Here is a 20,731-nt window from a genome sequence, read left to right on the forward strand (position 1 = left end):
AACACCATGCCACCACTGCTATGCATTCTATATTTAACCATCATTTTTATACGTGGCGTCGACCGGACCATTTTTTTCACAACGTAAGCGCACTGACATTCATTTATTCGGACTTTCCCATGCACCATCGTCACACGTTGTCCCTTGCATCTCCAGGCCCTCTGAGAGCTCTAGAAAACAGAACGGCACAGACGCACACAGTCACCTTCTCGTCCCCAACTCACATCCGCACACTCGGAGAGTTCTCACTAGAGCCGTGTTCGCCTCCTTCAGCTCTCCTCCTGGCCCTGCCGTCCCGCTGCCGCCGGCTCGCTGTAGGCCGCCAGAGAGCGCACCAGCGCCGCCTGGTGGTGGCCCAGCGAGGCACTGAGGCCGGCCGCCTGCGCGCTCAGCAGGTGGCAGAACTGGGCCCGCAGCGCGTCCACCGAGGGCAGCTGGGCGTACCGCTCCAGGTCGGCCACCGACATGAACCGGTCCTCGACCACTCCACCTGAGGGCACATTGGAACCGTTTACGCCTTCACTTGTTACACACGTGAATCCACTCCAGACATTGCAGCACTAATCTCAATGCAATACCATATCGTCAGCCAGACCAAATAGTGTCAATCCGTTACCTGACTTATTGCAATAATAAAAAGACCATCTCAATATATTGCCCGTAGCAGCCCCCCGCCTCCACGGCCAGTCGGCAACACCCACCGATGACGACCAGTTGCGGCAGTCGCTTCTGCAGGCTGAGCAGCTGGGCCACGCGCGGCTCGGGGCACGTGACCAGCGCCGTGTGCGAGCGGCACAGCTGCAGCACTGGAGACAGGCGCGTCTCCGAGAACGCGTGGCCGGCGATGCGGTTGTTGAACAGCTTGTGGTAGGTGAAGCCGGCGCGCTTCAGCATCTGCCAGGCCTGCAGCGCCGCACGGGGAGGGGAGCCAGGGGCGGTGAGCGGACCGCAACACTGCAGCTTTAGACACAACTATAACGTAAATAATTCAACTAAGGCCAAAGTTAATCGCAACGCAGTAAGACATCCATTAGTTACATCGACACTTGCGACATACCGCTGCCGGCGGTATATCGCAAGTGTACCTAGGGGAAGTCCACTGCACTAGGTCCCATGTAAAACAGTAAAAGAGAGCGACAGTCCCGTAGACGATTGGTCCCGATTTATCCCGACATTCCAGACAATCGACCCATAGACGTAGACGATCCCGTAGATCGATGGTTTCTCTGATTACCGAAACGGTCACGCCGGCTCACCGCTAGATGCTTACCTTATGTACTTCAGTGAGCGTTATAGAGTTACGATGGAAAAATATGATGAGTCGTGAGTTCTCGCAAGTTTTGCGGAGCTGTTTTCCGATAAGAACTTCCAAAGGATTGTCCTGAGGAGACAGGAGAACCACACACATTAGCACAACAATGCAAGACAAATCAGCAAGCAATAACAGGTCACACAGACATCTAATCATTCAAAGTCCCCACTTCCCTGCCATCACGTCCTCACTGACCTCCCGTGCAGGCGGGACCTCCACGGCGTGGAAGCAGCCTGCGTGCGGCGCCAGCCGGGCGTCCACTGGGTCCGGAAGACGTGGCTTTGTCAGCCGCTGGAAGCGCGCCTTCTCCCAGTGAGGCAGTTTTGGCTTCTGGATGTTTATGCGTGCCTTGTGACGGACAGAGGCAAGGAGTGGTCCTCTGACCACCAGTCCTGGGGAGCACGGGCTGTGTTATAATTCTATTTCTTAACCCTCACCGGACCTATTGGTTTTCTACATACGCACCGGCCGGGGGGGGGGGGGGCGGGTACGACCCCCCTCGCCGTTTCGCCCTTGGTGGAGCTAGCGCGTCGCGGAAAAAATGAGCGTGTGCGCCGTTACGAGACGCAGAGATTGATACCCGATTTTAAGGACCTAGGTCAACCGGTGGCCTCTGAGGTCAGGTCAAGTACCCCAAGGTACGGTTCAGTTTTTGGTGAATAACTTCGCAAACAACGGCCGTAGAGCCACTATTTTGGCAGCATCGTGTTCGCCTCGCTCAGGCGCGTCGAATGATATACTTTTTGCTTGGGTGAGGCCAACTTATGGTGTTGACCTCAGGTCACGGTCAGGTCAGCGCCCCCAGGTCACGAAGTTGGTTGAAGGAGGTCATGTCGCATATCAATCGATTTGGCAGGTCTTCCTGAGTCTATTGGCGGCTTTCCCGACTCGCTAGCTCAATTTGATCGAGAGTTATTGACGAGAAACTAATGTGACCTTGATGACGTCATAAATGACGTCACGCAAGGTCAGCATTTCAAAAATGACGCATCTAACCTTGCAAGGAGTGCATGAAATCACGATTCTGTGTGCTTCAGATAGTTGGAGATCGTTCCCGGCGCCAGAATAGCAGTTTTTATTTTTCCCCATTGACTTATAATGGTGAGGTCACGAAAATGACCTGACCTAATATGACCTTTACGAAAAATCTGAGATATATAGCTTGTGAGACTCGTAATGGATACTAGATCCTGCAAGTTTCATTTCTCTGTGAAAGCTGTAATGAATTCAACACACACAAACGATCTTCTCCTGCTTTCCCTTCTATTCCGTTCAAACCGAGTTCAAACGAGAACGAACGAGCGAATAACGAAATAGGCAACGAGGCACGTGCCAGGGAACGAATGAAGCGAATGATTACTTATGCGGCGCACAGCGAAGCTTCTCGAGACTTTACGACACGAGGCGAGACTACGATCAGCTGATCGCCCGCGCACCGCACACTGCGACGAGCGCACTTAGTACTTAGCGCCCGCCCGGCGGGGAAATAATTAACAACATCTTCCCCCCTGTTGGAGTAGGCAACCCCTGTTGGATACATGCCACTCCAACCCAAGTACACTCGATATGCAACACAGCTTATCACTAAACGATCACTAACTACGATCACTGATACACACGAACACAGTCACAGAGCTCGATCGCGCGCGCCCTACCTACCTACACCTCTAGATCATGGAGCCTCTGTACGGTTCTTGTACGGACACCCTTGGCCGTACGGAGGTCCACCGCACGCACAACCCCGTCAGACCCCGGGTGTAGCCGGGTAACCACGCCCAGCGGCCACATTAGCCTGGGAACGTTATCCCCTCTGATCAGAGCTACTGATCCGACCTTCAACTGTCCCTGCTGACGGAACTTACGGACCGTCACCGGAAGCTGCCGCAAATACTCTGCCGACCAGATGTCCCAGAACCGATCCAGACGCTCTCTCCGGAGCCTGGCACGAATCGAGAGCGAGTCACGTGACACTCCGGTCGGCTGCTCCACCGGCTCGGACTGGAATCCCGAGGCACGTCCGATCAGGAAGTGACTGGGTGTGAGCGGAGACGACGAGTCAGCGTCATCACCAGAGTACATGAGAGGACGCGAATTGACACACGATTCGATTTCTAGCAACAAAGTCTCGAGCTCTGTCTTACCCAGGCAGCGCCTGCCAAGGGACTTCTTTAGTCCCGACTTGACCGTCCGAACGAGACGCTCCCACCAGCCACCCCACCAAGGCGACTGTGGAGCGATGTACCGCCAAACAGGAGCGAGGTGACCGAGCTGAGCCTGAAGGTAGCTGTCTGCACCCTTCAGAGTGGCGGCATTGTCCGAAAATATCTCTGACGGCATCCCTCTCCGAGCTGCGAACCGCCTCAGAGCCAAGAGAAAGTCAGAGAGCGACATCGAATCCATCAGCTCTAAATGGACAGCACGAGTTACTGCACACGTGAACAGACAGATGTACAGTTTTTTACGGGGCTGGTCGAGACAAAACACCGGCCCAGCAAAGTCGAGCCCCGTCACAGCGAATGGCGGAGCCTGCGTCACTCGCGATCGGGGCAGAGGCGCCACAGGCGCGTTGCAGGACCGAGCGTCCTGCTTCTGGCACGAGACACACTGACGTTTCACCCTTTTCGCGAGCCGTCTGACACCAACGATCCAAAACGAGCCTCTTAGAGCAGTGACCAGAGTCGGAACTCCGGCATGCTTCATCAGCAAGTGTTGCTCACGCACGAGAAGCTCACACACATGACAGCTCGGAAGTAGCACAGGATGAACCTCATCATCAGACAAGTCTGCCAACTGCAGCCTGGTTCTCACTCGAACAAGTCCGTCGTCACCCACAAAGGGGTTCAGACGGCACAGCGGTGAACCCTTGGGGACAGGCCGTCCCGACTGCAAAGCTCTCACCTCCTCAGGGTAGGCGTCCCGCTGTGTCAGCGCCCATAGCTGTCGCCTGGCCTCCGAGAGTTCCTCAGACGTCAGCTCACCTCGGAGACAGCTCGCAGTAGACTGTCTCGTCCTCCGACCGCGCGTCCCACTAGCGCGGCGCGCATTGTAGATGAAACGCCGCACCCAGCCAAGCACTCGTACAGCACGTGAAAGAGAGCTGTACCGCTCGAAGTCCAGCGGGCTCTCTGTAACGGACAAGGTCGTGGTGAGAGCAACTGCGACCTCCTCGGCAGCTGCTTCAGGGTCAGCTCTGTCGGGTGCGTTTGGCTCGTCAGATACGACAGGCCGTCCAGCTTGCTCAGACAGCCAGACCGGGCCCGACCTCCACAGACGAGAGGTCACCAACTCCTGTGCAGACAGCCCCCTGGTGGTCAGGTCTGCGGGGTTATCAGCACTGGGCACATGCGACCAGCTCGACGGGCTAGTCAGCGACTGAATTTCTTCGACTCGATTTGCCACAAACTGTTTCCACTTCCGTGGACTGGCTCTGATCCATGCTAAGGCTATCATCGAGTCACTCCAGCAGAGGCACGGAGTGACGTCAGACAGGCGGAGTGCCTTCCTCACAAAGACAACCAGCCGAGCAGCGAGCATACAACCCAGCAGCTCCAATCTCGGCAGACTTATCTGCTTGAGAGGAGCGACACGACCCTTCGCCATGACCAGCGACACAGTGTACGCACCATCGGGCTGGAGAACGCGGAGGTAGACTGCCGCACCATACCCTTTGGGTGAGGCGTCGCTGAAGGCGTGAAGTTCGACGGCATCTGAGCTCTGCCACGCCCTCTCCGAGTAGCGGCGCGGAAAGTGGAGGTCCTTTAGGATCTCCAGGCCCTCCAGCCACAGGCCGAAGACCTCAGCGCTCTCAGCAGGCAGAGGGTCATCCCACTGCAGCCCCATCTGCCACAGTTCCTGGAACAGGCATTTAGACGTCATCACAAACGGCGTGAGAAATCCCATCGGATCGAAGAGACGAGCCATAACACTCAGCACGACTCTCTTTGTCGGCACAATATTCGATGGGAGTGTCACACCCTGGAAGGAGAAAACATCCTCGTTTGGAAGCCACGTGACTCCCAACACCTTCACGCTCTCTCCCTCTCCACTGATTGAGGCAGAGTGTGCCTTGTCAAAGAGCACACAGCTGTTCGACTGACACTTGGTCAGTGCCATGCCAGCTTCTGTCATCACGGATTGTGCCTGAGACAACAAAGCCCTGGCCTCCTCCTCTGAGTTGGCTCCCGACAAGAAATCGTCCACGTAGAAATTCTCCCTCATCTCGGTAATGAGTGGGGAGTCCGGGTACTGCGACAAGTGGTAACGAATGGTCGCGTTCAGTAGGAACGGCGAGCTACACACTCCGAACATCACCCTCTGGGACCGCATCACTCGCGTCTGATCCCCACACGCCCACAAAAACCTGTGAGAGTCCTGGTCCTCTCTGCTCAGTCTAATCTGAAGAAACGCCTTTGTCACATCTGCGGTAACCGCGACAGGCCATCGTCTAAATCTAAGGAGTACCTCGACTAAGTTCGGCAGCAAACAAGGCCCTACATCTAAACAGTCATTCAATGACACACCGTTTGGTCCGCGCGCAGAAGCATCGAAAACAGGTCTAACCTTCGTCGTTGTACTGCTCTCTCTGACCACAGGCCTATGTGGCAGATAGAAAGTCGGGTACGTACTAACTAGCTCCTCTGCAGGAACCTCGACAACAATCCAAATACACCGAGACAAATACACCGAGTTTCTTGCCATCTGGAACACTCACGTTGACGCACACTGCCCTGTCAAGACAGTCAGGTTCCGCCGCCCCGAGTGTCCCTGGCTCAGCGGGAGTGAGGAGCTGCGCGAACTGCAGTCCAGGCGCGACGTCGCTCGGCGCGCGCGTGACGTCACGGGATCTGCCGATGCAAAGCAGCGATACAGGGCCCTCAAGAGGGAGTTCACCGGTCGGCTGAGAACTGCCAAAGCCGACTTCTTCAAGGCCAGTCCCACCGAGACGTCGAAGAAAACCTGGAGCAGACTGAAGAAGTACGCCATTGCCAACAAACCTTCCAAGTCTGCTGACGTTATGGACCCGACCACTGCAGACCACTTTAACGAATACTTTGCCGCTGTGGGCCAGCGTGTGGCCGCAGCCGTGAGCGACGAGCCTGGCACTGACCTGCCGCTCCGGCTACCGAGGGTGGTCAGCGGTGCTTTCCGTGTCGGACCTGTCACCCTGCCAGACCTCAGCCTAGCGTTGCAGCGCATGAGCAGCTCGAGGGCGGTGGGAGCTGATGGTGTGTGTCTGTCGGTCATTAGACGATGTTTTGCGGTTGTAGGTCCCCATCTATTGCATATTGTTAATCATTCTCTCACCACCGGACGTGTCCCTCTCATTTGGAAGTTAGCAACAGTGGTGCCATTACATAAGGGAGGTTCGGTGACCGAGCCATCCAACTATAGGCCTATTAGTATTCTGAGCGTCGTTGGCAAACTTGTGGAGAAGGTGGTCAGCACGCAACTTTTAGAATATGTTTCCAGTCATCATATTTTAGCTGACTCACAATATGCATATCGTCCCAATCATTCTACCGAACACGCAGTGATAGACATAGTCAGTCATATTTATAGCAACATCGACAGCGGCATGGTCACTGCAATTAGCTCCACTGATTTGTCCAAGGCTTTTGATTGCGTTAATCGTTCTGCTCTTTTATCGAAGCTCGAGTGCTACGGCATTTCCCCTCACTGGTTTGCCGACTACTTTACTGACCGCCACCAGATCGTAAAAGGCGGAAACGCACCGAGCCTCGAGGTTGCGTACGGCGTGGTCCAGGGCAGCATCGTGGGGCCTCTGATGTTTCTCCTGTTCACGAATGACATCCAGTGTTACGTATCTGCCGCGTGTAAACTTGTATCATATGCTGATGATATGCAACTTCTCCACACATCGCTCCCATCGGTCTGTGATCTAGCACGATTGCGCTCATGTGTCGAGACTGACCTGGCCACAGTCTCAGCATGGTTTCGTCACAACGGCATGAAAATTAATCCATCTAAAACAGAGTTCATTCTCATGGGCACACCCTCAAATACTCGTAAAGCTGCCGAACTGACCGTCACTTTTGGAGCTTCCCAGTTATCCTCCGCAGAGAGCATCAAAATTCTCGGAGTTCATATCGATAGAAACCTCACCTGGCAGCCACAGACATCTAACGTAGTTCAACGCAGTTTTGGCTGTCTCCTGGCAATCAACAAACTGAGACATGTGCTTCCCACTGCGACTTTAAAATCGCTAATCGAGTCACTTGTTTTTCCGCACATCAGATACTGTTTACCAGCCTGGGCTCCGATCACAGCAGCGCAACGTCAGCGCTTGGAAAAAGTTATCAACTTTGCAGTTAGAGTTGTCACCGGCCTTCGCAGGCGTGATCACGTGACTCCATCCCGAAGGCAGCTAAATTGGCTAAGCTTTGGTGAAACCGTCACCCTTCGGGACTGCACATGCGTGCATCGCATCATTAACGTGCCCGACGGACCGCAAGCTATGCGGAGTCTCATCAAACGCCGGTCTGAAATATCTCAGCAACGTACCAGGGCCACATGCGACGAAACCATGCTGCAGACTAGTGCAGAAAAACACCCCCGTCTAGAGTGTGTGAAAAAAGCATTTCCCTATCGGGCTGTAAAAGAGTGGAACTCTCTTCCCCCTGCCACTCGGCAGTGCAAGTCTCTCAATGACTTTAAGAAAAAGGTTCTGTCTTTCATTGTGTAGCTGATCTTAACCACTGACTCTATGACATCATTTTTATCGTTTTTCGCTTTTGCATGTGGGTTGTACTCGTACCCATGTGTTCATACCAAATGTGTTTTTGCGTGTACTTACCATTTTAATCACTATTCTTGTATTTTATTGTATGAAAAGTCTCGCCCATGTACTGACGCGGCGCTCTAAGAGCCACGATGTGGATATCGCCAAGAACCGCAATAAATAAATAAATAAATAAATAAATCCCTGCGTCCTCCATCTCACGGAGAGCGGCATTGTACCTCTCTCGCAGGTCGGGCTCCTTGTCCAGTTTACGAACCAGTCCAGACAAGCGCGCCTCAGCTGCCTCTCGGTTGTCCATGAGGTCGGAGGCGGCACCCTCCTTCCACGGCAGCTTCACCTCGTACCGGCCATCCACCATGCGCACAGAGTTGTCAAAGTCAGTCAGGACAGTCGAATCAGTGCTTTCATCCTGACTAATACCTATACCCTCGAGAGACCACAGATTCCTCACCACTGACTCATGCAGATCCCCCAGTGTGAGCAGTTGGCAGCCCACTGTACAGCCGCTTCCCTGCACCAGACCCGACAGAACCCACCCGAACACGCTCAGCTGGGCCACAAGCCCCCCAGCGTTCTGCACTCGACCTGGAACTGCCAGTGCCCAGAACTGATCCAAACCTATCAGTATGTCCACAGACACCTGGCGGTCAGAACCATAGCTGTCCGCCAGCTCCAAACCACTGAAGAATTCCAGTACATGAAGGGGAACCCTCGGTCGCTGTAGCGGCGCACACAAAATGGGAACCTCCATCGCGGTCACCTGGTGCATGGCAGAACCAGTAGTCATTGCCCCTGTCAGCCTAAGTTCGTACACATCACGGCTACAGGCACCAGATTTTCCACCCCCAAACGCCACATAAGAACTATCTTGGGAACCCACCCACTTGGCTCCTACTTTCCGCACTAGGGATGAGCTCACATAGCTCTTGTCCGAGCCACTGTCAAAAAGAACAGTGGCCTCCACAGGCCCATTGGAGCCGTGTACCACCACACGTGCTGTGGGCAGCACAGTACACTCCTTCCCCAGAACACATGACAAAGAGGCTCCTATCGCCACTGCATCCTTGGCCCCCACACTGTCAGCTTGAGCCTTATCACAGTTCACAGGGGTAGCGACACCATGTTCTCTGAAGCACACAAGTTTATGATGCCTCCCTTGGCACACTGAACACCGAGCAGAACAAGTTTTGGCAACATGACCTCTTTTCAAGCAAATGAAACAAAGGCCAGCGGCCTTTATCCGCTGATGGCGGTCACTCACGGTCATTGAGTCCATGCTGGAACACTTCCCTGCTGGGTGTGGTCCTGCACAGAAGCCGCAGCTCTCGGCCACAGCCTGAAGAGCAGCTGCTGACGGCTGGCGTCTCTTGAAGCGCTGCAGCCTCTGCTCCTTTTGAGATGGTCCAGCGTCCGGACCAGCCAGAGCTCCAGACCGCTCACGGCGGTCCACCTCCTTCGACAGGAACTCCAGCAGGTAGCTGAGGTCAGCCTCCTTTCCTGCTCCTTCTCTTGCCCACTCAAGTCGAACACCAGCAGGCAGCTTGGACAAGATCAGTGGGGTGAGGAACAGTCCATACTTGTCCCCACCATAACCAAGTCCTTCGAGACTGCGGACATGCACTAGCAGCTTATCCTGCAGCCTTCTCAGGTCAGAACAGTCAGCACTTCCAAATGCCAAGAGACTTTGAACATGTGCAAACACTATCTGTTCTGTTCTTCCGAATCGTGCTTTCAGAAGCTCACAGGCAACTGAATAATTTGCACTGGTCAGGGGTAAGCCTTCAATACATCGCTTGGCATCACCAGATAGCAGAGATCTCAGGTACGTTAGCTTTGATATCTCAGGGAGATCAGAGTTGTGCACAGAAGCCGTGAATGACTCCCAAAACTCAGGCCAAGAAGTCACATTACCTGAGAATCTGGGAAGATCCAGTTTCGGCAGCTTGATACACTGGCTCAGCTGAGAGCAATCACTCTGCGGTGGTGCAGCTTGGCCCAACCCAGTCAGACGTAGGCGGGCCGCTCTGTCTTTCACCGCCACACAGCTGTCTCTGAACTCACCAGCAGCTACAATGTCATCTTGCAACTCTGCCTCACCGAGTTCGAGCTCAACTGCCTCCTGCGCTGCGTCCCAACTGTCAAGCCTCTTTTGAAGCTCACTCACTGCTCGCTCGACAACAAACAAATCTGGCTCCTTGTCATCCAGCAAGCTCTGGAGCTTGGTAACCTCCCTCTGTAGCCAGCTCCTACAAGAGGCTCTGGAGCGTTTGAGCTTGACGAGGTCCGCCATAATAAGTCACAAAAAAATCAACAAAACGAACGATCTTCGGCAGTTCAATGATCTTCCCCGTGTTTCGGCACCATGTAATGAATTCAACACACACAAACGATCTTCTCCTGCTTTCCCTTCTATTCCGTTCAAACCGAGTTCAAACGAGAACGAACGAGCGAATAACGAAATAGGCAACGAGGCACGTGCCAGGGAACGAATGAAGCGAATGATTACTTATGCGGCGCACAGCGAAGCTTCTCGAGACTTTACGACACGAGGCGAGACTACGATCAGCTGATCGCCCGCGCACCGCACACTGCGACGAGCGCACTTAGTACTTAGCGCCCGCCCGACGGGGAAATAATTAACAACAAAAGCAGTGAGGACGTTGCAAAGTTGCGATATCTGAAGACTGTGCAGAGGTTCACTTATGACATCATAGATCAGTGACCTGACCTGACCCGAAAATGCAGTTGGTGTCAAAAGATTCCGCTTGAATCAAAGGTCAGATATGCCACGTTTCAGCTCTCTATCGCCAGCGTGTTCAGAGCAATCATGAAAAAAAACCCTATGGGGAGCGGCACCCCCCCCCCCCCCGGCAGGCGAGGGTTGAAGTCTGTCCTGATACCTGATACCTGATATTTGGGGATCATTGAAGGCACTAGGATTGCCCGGTGGATCCGTCGTAGAGAGCTCGGGTAGCGTCAACAGTCTTCACTATTGTGGAACGACGAAGGCATAGTTCGTCCAGTGCTTGTCCAGCCGGTTCTTGAAAACATTGGTCGATGGCGAGCAGACGATTTCCTCTGGTAGAGCGTTCCAGTCCGACACAACCCGGGTGGCGAAGTGGTTGCGCCGGACGCGGCTGACCGCTGGCTTCTTGGCGACCTTCAGTCGGTGGCCGCGGGTGCGTGTACTCGGGGCGGGCGAGAAGAAGTCGTCCTTGTCCAGGCCGGAGCGTCCATGCATGATGTTGAACATTGTTATCATGTCTCCGCGTCGACGGCGGTACTGGAGGGAGGGAAGTTTCAGACTCTTCAGCCGTTCCTCGTACAGGGTGTCTCAAAAGTTCGTTCACAGGTACCAGCCATGCTTTTTTGTCAATAATTCTGAATCAACAAGATTTTAACAGTCGAAATTTTGCATGGGAATTGGTGACAACCTCCCTCAAGCAGTCTCATTGTTTTCAAGTGCATTCGACCCTTCATGAGCTCACAAAAAGGGTTCACCTCTGACCATGGGTCAGGCACGAAAATGTAGGTTGCAAAGTCGGGTATGTTGTGAAACTCTCTGTTTCAGGAGTAATGGGAATGGTTAAGTCGGAAATGACACATGGCTAAGTGTCGGCGTGGATGAGTGCAACATGATGATCATCTCATAAAAACGGTGGCTAAAATTTTTGAAGGACGAAAACATGCGAGACTAACGGCGTTTTGAACGACCCTCGCACGACAGCAGACTCGTGTTCCGGAAAGCAGCTGAAAATGCGGTCATAACTATTGAAAACTGGCAAGAAGGTCACAGACAGAGGTTACCCATTTTCAAAAAGTGCAGGTCATCGTAAAATAAAGACAAATTATAATTGAAAATTGTTTATAATATCTATAACGCTAATTTTTGGGGACAATAACACAAAAATCGCCAATACCAAGGACACCTGACCCTCCAAAAGTGTCAGTTATTGTAAAATTTTATCTAACGAAGTTTCAAGAGGCAGATCTGCAGCGAATAATTTTCTTTTAAACACAAAATCCCGATAAAACCACACGATGGACAGGTTTGGGCCGTTTACAAAGCAGAACATCTCCCGAGGAAAACACTCCGCAACCGAGCGAAGGTCTTGGCATGGGGAATGACGAGCGCTTGGAATTTGCAAAATTTGCACAATGTGTCTGAGAAACAGACGTCCGACACATTCTGCTACCATATGATGCGAAAAATTTACTCCTGGCACTTCCCGTTTGTTCAGGACTGGGGTCGTTTTGAAAAGGAAAATGGCGCTTGGGATGTCGGCGCCAGTCATTCATGAAGGAGTTAGCGCCAGAGAATGCCTACAAAATACTCAAAAATGGTGTCGATGCAAGCTGTCGGCTTTCAGGGAAAATCAGATGTTGCCGGGGAGCTAGTCAAAACTAAATCCGACGCAGAAACTGCAGGGGATTCCCCTGCAAGAGCTTGGAAGCTGGTAACCTTTTATCAGCCTCCGGCAGCTGACGGAGCAACAAAAATCGGTATGGGCAAATATTTTTGGAGATACAGCAAAGGGCTTGCTTTCCAACCTTCTTAATCAGTTGTCAAAGCATGCATATTTGTCTAGTGTACACACAGACACCAAAACCTTATACTTTTGGCCGGTTCTTATATGCTTTATTGGCATGAAAAATGTGTGAACGAACTTTTGAGACACCCTGTAAGGCAGATGCCGAAGTCCAGGGACAAGGCGCGTAGCCCGTCGCTGAACCCGCTCCACCAGCCTCACGTCGGCCGCGTTGAACGGGCCCCAGACTTGGTTGCAGTACTCTAGGTGCGGGCGAACCATTGTCTTGTACAGCAGAGGAAGTGTCTTGGAGTCGATGTGGACGAAGCTATGCTTGATCAGGCCGAGGATTCTGTTGGCCTTACCAATGGCGGTCGCCGCCTGCTCCCTGAATTTAAGCAGTCTGTCCATCTGGACTCCCAAGTCTCTTTCCGTGTCGACAGTCTTCAATGCAGCGCCTTCGATCGTGTACTCCGTTCGCACGTTTTGGCTGCCCAAGTGAAGCACTGTGCACTTGGATGGGTTGAACGGCAGCTTCCACTTCCGAGACCAGGCCGCCAGGGCGTTCAAATCCTGCTGGAGCCTTTTGCGACCGATCTCGGTGCCCGCTCCGACGTACACCTTCGTATCATCAGCGAAGAGCTTGCATGCGCTCTCAACGCAGCCAGGTAGGTCGTTGACAAAAGCGACGAAGAGCACTGGTCCCAGAACTGTGCCCTGCGGGATACCGCTACCGACTGCGGTCCAGTCCGAGAAGCTGCCGTTGACAGTGACCCTTTGCTTCCTCTCTGTCAGGAATGAGCTAAGCCACTCGAGGAGGGGTCCTCTAATGCCCATGTCGTGGAGCTTCTGCAGAAGACGCAGGTGAGGCACCGAATCGAAGGCGCGTCGGAAGTCCAAGTAGGCGACGTCAACCGGCTCGCCCTCCTCCATCAGCCAAGTCCACTCTTCGAGTGTGCTGAGAAGCTGCGTTGCGCAGGAGCGTCCCGGGCGGAAGCCATGCTGGCAGTCACTTAGCTGGCCTGTCTCTGTCATGTGCTCGAACAGGGCGTCACGCACGAGCGACTCCAACACTTTTGCCGTCACGGACGTCAGGCTGACAGGACGGTAATTGGAAGGATCGCTACGAGGTCCCTTTTTATAAATGGGGACAACTTGGCCTAGCTTCCAATCTCTTGGGACTCTTCCGTCTGCCAAGGAGTGGTTGAAGAGGTCTGCCAAGGGACCACACAGGGGGGAAGCCAGCTCGCGCAATACCTTAGGATGGACCGCCTCAGGACCTGGTGATGCTGCCGGACGTAGATTGCGGAGTTTGCCCTCCACTTGTTCCAGCGTCACCCGCAGCCCCTCCAGCGTTGGCCCTCCATATTGGGGATTCATGGCTGGAACGTCAGCCGGGTCTTCATCCCAGCAGTACACACTGCTGTAGGCTTCGGCCAGAGCCCTGGCTTTAGCTGCGTCCGTGCACGCCATATCCCCATTCCCAGTGACGAGGTCGTCCACTCTTGTTCTGGTGGTCAGGCGGGAGTGCACATAACGCCAAAATGCCTTTGGGTTTTCCGGCAGGTTGTCCACCAGTTGTCGCTCAAAGTTCCTGCGAAGTCGTCTAACCAGTCCCTTCAACTGGTTCCTGGTTCGAGAGAATCGGCAGTAGTCCAGGGTATCTTGGGTAAGTAGGTATCTCTTCCACATTCTCTTCTTACGGTTCTGCAGCGTCAGGGCCTCGCGCGTCATGTACAGGTTTCGCTTCCTGCCACCTGGGTGTTGCCTAGGGATGCCGCGCTCGCAGATGCCGTCCAGGACTTCTTGAAACGCTCGGTAGTGTTGGTCAACAGTGCAGCCGTCAGAGACAGGCCAGGTCGCCTCTCGTGCCATTCGGACCATCGCCCCATAGTCGCCGCGGTGGAGTGCCGGTTACGGTGTTACCACTTGCTCGTCTTCAGCGTAGCACCGCAGGGTGAACGTCAGGACAACGTGGTCGCTACTGCCGAGTGGCGGAAGGCTGCGGAGGTCGTGGACCATACCTTCCTCGTTGGTCAGCACGAGGTCTAGGACGTGCGGCGTCTGTCCGGGGCGGTATGTCGTTGGGGACAGCACGTGTTGAGTGAGGAAGTGGTCCCTAAAAAGTTCAAGGAGCTCATGCGACCAATGTCCAGTTGGTGCCCTTGATACCTCAGCTGTCCAGTCAATTTCGGGAGCTGTCCTATTTCTTTAAAAGCTTTGATGAGAAGCACACATGGAACTGGAACCTCACTACCAATTTAACATTTGCCAATTAAAAAAAATCATCTTTTCTTGATTTTACTTTGAACTCTCTATTCAATTCCATTGCTCATCTCGGGCCACCTTTATTTGTGTACTTAAAGCAATCAAACAGGCTTGAAAAACCTGACTGGTAAAGGCTGGCGACACCAAGACCCGAATACCTACTGTCAACCAGGCAGGGCTACTTTGATAGTTTTTTCTACACCCCGTCAAAAAATGGTGAGACTTAAAACGGTTGGCTCTTCAAAAAGGGTAGAATTAATACAAATTTAAATAAGTCGAAGTAGGTATAGTGTTTAACTTTCATTCTGATTCACCTTCATAGACACGTGCTCAAAAGTAAATAAAACACAGGAAGATCTTACCCCTTAGACAGCAGGCTGATGGAATGGACATTTCGAGTGTTATGTGATGTTAACCTGATCGAATTTGATATAAATTCAATGGAAAATATACATAATACGGTCAACTACATGCAAAACGTGAAAAATCATTTCGCCACAGTTGCGCAGCATTCCCCGTTTTGGTATGCTACCATCTTTGAAATAATTTCACTAGTAGGTAATTAACTTTATTCTCAAACATTTATCACTTTATTAGCAAAAAAAAGTTTAGAAGAAAACAAAAATTGCATAGGGCAATTAGATAAAAACAGTTTCAAATATTTCTTACGTATATTAATCATGGACCAAAGGCTATTTAGTGGCGAAATCAGTTTTGAATGAAGTGGACAAGTGAAGGTAATTTTGGTGTTGACTTGCATCATGCCAAACTGCTGCCATATCGAAAAAAACTCACGTTCGGGCTCCGTGTAGCTCGGGGCAGACGGGTTCCGGTGTAAATCGGTAGATTTATCGGGGTTACATGAGCACAGTAAATACGTATTTAGCCGCTAATTCGAATTAGGAACGCATTACCGACTCATGTAGCCACCTGCTAGTACGAATCGGCGATCCGATCCGCGGTTACATGAGCAAAGCAAATACGTATCACGATCGGATTCACCGCTAATGCGAATCAGGAGCGTACTACCGACTCATGTATCCACCTGCTAATACGAATCGGCGGTCCGAACAAAATCCGCTGGGAAAGAGGCTTAGAAGCGAATAGGACCAAGATACGTATTACAGGAACTATTTCTTCGCAAAAAGAAACATTAAAATGCAAAATAATTGGTATTTTTTTCATTTTCTTCTTTTAAAATAATATTTAAAAAATATGTCGGTATTTTGTCAAGTTTTCAACAATAAATATAGTGAAAACCAAATAGTAAATATCCACATAATTTCAGTTGAAACATTTTTCTGACAGCACTACAGACGAATGAAGAGAGGCAATTGCCCAATGAGTCAAAGCAAGACAACTTTATGTTCAACTTCTTTTTGTTAAGTTAATTGAGAATGTTTTGAGCAGATTAAATGCAAAAAAGACATAACATAATAAATTTTTAATTTAGTCACCTCTATTGCTACGGAAGTGCGCCACATTTGTATGCTATTCCGTTTGTAATGCGCATCGGGCCGAGAGCCAAACTAGATCCGTTTGACGTCACTGATACGAATTTGCTCATGTAGTCGGTGCACTGAATGCGTTCTTGGGGAGCTGATTCGAATTAGCGTAGTGCGTATTTGGAACGGATCGCTCATGTAACCGAAACGTCCGAGGCACACGATTCGGGCCGTATTTCACAAGAACTATTCTTTGCTGACTGGAAGCGTCAAAATGCAAAATACTAAGCATTTTTTTATTGGCTGCCTCGTAGAAAATAGCAAAAAAAAATGTTGGTATTTTGGTTTAGTCTTTGGATGTGAAATAAAATGAAAGAAATATTTTGATACATAATTTTTTCTGACCACCCTGCTGTCGCTGCATGGCGAATCAGTGCCCACTGACTTAAAACAAGAAAACTTTGTTTTCATTTTTTGATTTCATGTTAATTTTAAATGTTTTTGAGCCTATCAAATGATATAACTATTTAAAATTTAGTTCAGTCGTTCCGGTAAATGCCGCAACTGCGCCATGACTGTACGCTAATCCTATTCCGTTTGTGATACGAATTACCGGCCGTCGAGGAGTCAGCCCGGGTGAGCCAAACAAGATCCGTTTGACGTAGATAAAACCAAGGCCCTAAATACAAGGTTGCACGGACTTATTTCTACTAAACCTACCAGAATATAGTTTCACGGTTGATTATTTAAATAATTATTCAATCAAAATTTCTTTATTATTATCTCGTAATCATTTATAAGCAATTTTATAAATCAACTTTCACTTTGCTTGCCTTTTACTAGCAAAATAACTTTTCTAGTATTGGGTCAACATAGTGGTCTAGCAGTAGGAACCACATCTGGCAAAACCCCAATGCCTACATACAGCAGAAAAGCAGCCACCAGGTGTCGCCACAGTCGCCACTTGGTCGCCACACAGATGTCGCGCGCGTCGCCAATCGCCACACTACCGATTTCCATAAGGACGCATATGTACGGATATGTATAGGAAAGTCGCCCTTAAGGATTACGCTTACATCCTTTGCTTATGAGGTCGGTGGTTGGAAATTGGGAGGGGCTCAGCTATTTTCGACCACGGATATGCCTTTATCACATGATGAGAAACATGCTGATAAGCGTTTTATGCGTCATAACAGCATAAAAGTATTTTTAATCATTTTTCAAAAATAGCCGTTCTGCCGTATCTTTCAGTGCAAGGTGCCGTCGGTCATCCCCGACGTGACGTCACGTAGGGAATTTGCCAGATTTTCCTACTAGACTTCGACACCCCCTGGATAAAACGAATTAGTCTCATGTAACCGGTGCCGTAGATACGTTTGTGGGGAGCTGATGCGCATTAGCGTAGTGCGTATTTGGAACGGATCGCTCATGTAACCCCGGTAATTGTCTTTATTTTGAATTAGCAGGTATCCTGCACTGAAATACATTACAAGTGAGCGTAACTTACCTCATCGCGGCCACTGAAACCGAAATCGGTAGTAGAAACTCTGAAATTATTGGCTGCTTACCCCGCCCCCGAAGCGACGAGATTGGAGGAGTCAGTGTGCAAAGTCTGTTGCGTGATTGATTGCGAGACTTCAGGTGCTCAATTTTGGGAACGTGTGTTGTCAGGTATGTGAAACGCTTCACTCTTAGAAGCGTTTTCGAAGGGTGGCTGCAGACAACTTCAGGACGCAGCTACAAGGAGACAATAGTCTCGTCATTTCCACGGCGAAGAGGCGCAGTCAATGTATTAGTTTGTGTTACAAAAGAACTTCTGAATTTAGGTGGGTATGTAAATCAAAATGGTAATAGTACATGCTGGGGTTTGTTAGTTTAACCTTGCTCAGCTTTATTGATAGAATAAGTAGCAGTTGCTGAAAGCTTACATCACTATAGATCTGTGCAGTGTGTGCCTATCTTTTGAAGATAGGTGATAGAATGTATCGGTCCGGGTAAAATGTACCTATTAAATGTTGTTGAGACTTTGGTTTTTACAGCAAGCTTAATTAGTTTAGTGTGCGGCACATCAAAGGACTAAAGGTAAAGAGTCGTTAGAATGTTGGGATTGCCGAGCCTGTCGAGATCAGTGTTTAAATGCATGAATAAATATGGTATAAGATAGGCTGTATGATTGAATGTAAAGTCAAAAAGTAAAACTATGAGTATGGTGATGTTATCAGCTGGCTGGTACCTGTTAAAGGTGTTGCCTATTAAAGGATTCATCAGTGCACTAAAACACTAACAATAGGGTTGCAAATCTGATATGACTGTTAGGAAAAATCTAAGCCTCATGCTAATAAATGTATTTGAAATAAGGCTCAGAAAATAAGACTTATTTCTGTTTAGACTTGTCTTTGTTTCTTGGCCTTGTTTTAAATACATTTAATTTATTAGCTGAGACTTAGGTTTTTCATTACAGCTATATTTATAATCATGAGCCCTAAAAACATGCTTTCTTTAATCATTTGATTAATTATGAATCTGACTATGATTGGGCAGATTATTGCTACCAACCACAAAGTTTTTGTTTAATTCTGGGCACTGTGACCTGTTCCATTGTGCCACTAATGCTTCAGCCACATAATTTTGCCATCAAAACCCAATTTACAGATTTGTTACTATAAGAATGTGATCAAACTAGCTGATGAGCACCTAACTACATTGCCACACTTTACACCTGAACACTGATGAAAGGTAACAGGTAGGTACCTACCTAGTGAAGAAATGCTGCTACTTAGCTACATGCTAGCATATGCTTGTGGGTGCTTTCATGTAAGAATTGATTGTTGAAGTTGATTGCTATATGGTGATTAACTGATCTGTTTCAAGTCATTGATGACTGATGTAAAATAGTACATCTTGTTACCTCACTGTACTGTCAAAATGTCAAAATGTACTGTGAAAATGTCAACACTGCACAGTTCTGAGGCTAAGCCTGCCAGTGTTGCCAGCTTACCATTTCGAATTTCTGAAGCATCACAATGGGGCCATTTACCTTCAGAGAGTTGCAAGGCTGAGAAAATGAGGAAATCTGTATGGTAAGGTGCTAACACTTATCAGCAAAGTTAGATGCTGTCCTCTGTTTTCCTCCTTGCCATTGTTCTATGCATGGTAGGGTATTCATGTCAACTTCACAGTTCTTTAACCTAGGTACCTGTTTGGTGTTAAATGATATCCTGTTTTGGTGGCTTGGAAAATAAACCTGAGACAGGCAGTTTGGGAACTCTGACTAGGTATGTGTCTGGTGGACCAGGAATGGCTGCACCTTAGTGAAAACAGCTGGCAATTTGGTGTGTGCCAGCACCATGATTCATGTATTGCACCAGCCTGCTGGAGGAGCCAACTGCTCTGTCCCTACCACGGAGGCATTTCGATGCAGCTATAAATGTGCCTATGTAACCCCAAATTTACCATGACAACTTCTGTAAGGCCTAACGAAAATAATGTGTGATTGATTTCAAAATAGTTGCTTTATGTTTGGTACCTTTCATAATGCTGCTGACCATTTTTAAAGGCACTCACATGTACAGGTAGTTTTGTAGACCCACTTGCTCCCGCATAATATACCTAACTAGGATCTGATTGGCAGCAGGTTCCCTCTCCCTGGTACAGTGCTGTCCATTGTCCAGTTGTGGTGTGTTGGGTGTCGGATGTCATTCAGCTGAACTGAGCTGTCCTGCCATATTGTGCTAGTGTTCCCTTCCAGAGAGGCTCCCCTGACACCCGCCCCGCGGCGGCAGTCCGCTCTAACGCCCGCCCCGCTGCCCGCACCGCTCGGCTGTTGTCGCGTTGTGTTTGTTGACGGTCGGCCGGCGGCTCGTGCGGACCGGAAGTGTTCCCCTGGCCGGTATGACTGACCCGTGACCCGTGACCGCGCTGCCGCCAGGTGTCTGTGTGACTGACCCGTGACCAATACTGTCCGTGTGACTGACCCGTGACCCGTGCTGTCCGTGTGACCGACCCGTGACCCGTGGTGTCTGTGTGACTGGCCCGTGACCGGTGACCCGTACTATCTGTGTGACTGACCCGTGACCGGTGACCCGTGCTGTGTGTGTGACTGACCGGTGACCGGTACTGTCTGTGTGACTGACCCGTGACCCGTGCTGTCCGTGTGACTGACCCGTGACCAGTGACCCGTACTGTCTGTGTGACTGACCCGTGACCCGTGACCCGTGCTGTCTGTGTGACTGACCCGTGCTGTCCGTGTGACTGACCGGTGACCTGTTGTCGTCAGGTGTGCGGGCGCCGTGTTGCGTGCTGTGGGCGCCGACAGACCGTTGGATGGCCAGACGGCGGCGGCGAGCCGCGCTGCACACCGAGCCGTAGGCTACCGTCGAGCCCACCAGGTGAGCTATAACGTCCCGTGGGCAACCAC

At 50.6% G+C, this 20,731-nt stretch overlaps 1 protein-coding gene across 1 annotated transcript; it reads right to left on the reverse strand.

Annotated features, from left to right (window-relative positions):
• Window positions 1-13: 13 nt before the first annotated feature.
• LOC122390551 (39S ribosomal protein L10, mitochondrial-like) lies at window positions 14-15,396 on the reverse strand. Its single transcript, XM_043383619.1, has 5 exons — window positions 15,232-15,396; window positions 1,508-1,704; window positions 1,271-1,381; window positions 702-903; window positions 14-490 (listed from the first exon to the last, which is right to left on the reverse strand). Exons 1-5 carry the CDS (start codon window positions 15,260-15,262, stop codon window positions 270-272), a joined length of 762 nt encoding a protein of 253 aa, XP_043239554.1. The 5' UTR covers window positions 15,263-15,396; the 3' UTR covers window positions 14-269.
• Between the last annotated feature and the right edge of the window lie 5,335 nt (window positions 15,397-20,731).

Source organism: Amphibalanus amphitrite, unplaced genomic scaffold (genome assembly GCF_019059575.1).
Source record: "Amphibalanus amphitrite isolate SeventyFive unplaced genomic scaffold, NRLGWU_Aamphi_draft 000400F_arrow, whole genome shotgun sequence".
In the NCBI taxonomy this organism is placed as follows: Eukaryota; Metazoa; Arthropoda; class Thecostraca; order Balanomorpha; family Balanidae; genus Amphibalanus; species Amphibalanus amphitrite.

What these genes read in the sequence shown, in the direction of transcription:
- LOC122390551 (XM_043383619.1), bottom strand. Translation starts at nt 15,262, where the DNA reads ATGTCCATTCCATCAGCCTGCTGTCTAAGGG. An exon ending in ATCAGCCTGCTGTCTAAGGG is followed by an intron (nt 1,705 to 15,231) that starts GTAAGATCTTCC and finishes CGTGCTCCCCAG; the next exon opens with GACTGGTGGTCAGAGGACCA. An exon ending in GCCGCAACTGGTCGTCATCG is followed by an intron (nt 491 to 701) that starts GTGGGTGTTGCC and finishes ATGTGCCCTCAG; the next exon opens with GTGGAGTGGTCGAGGACCGG.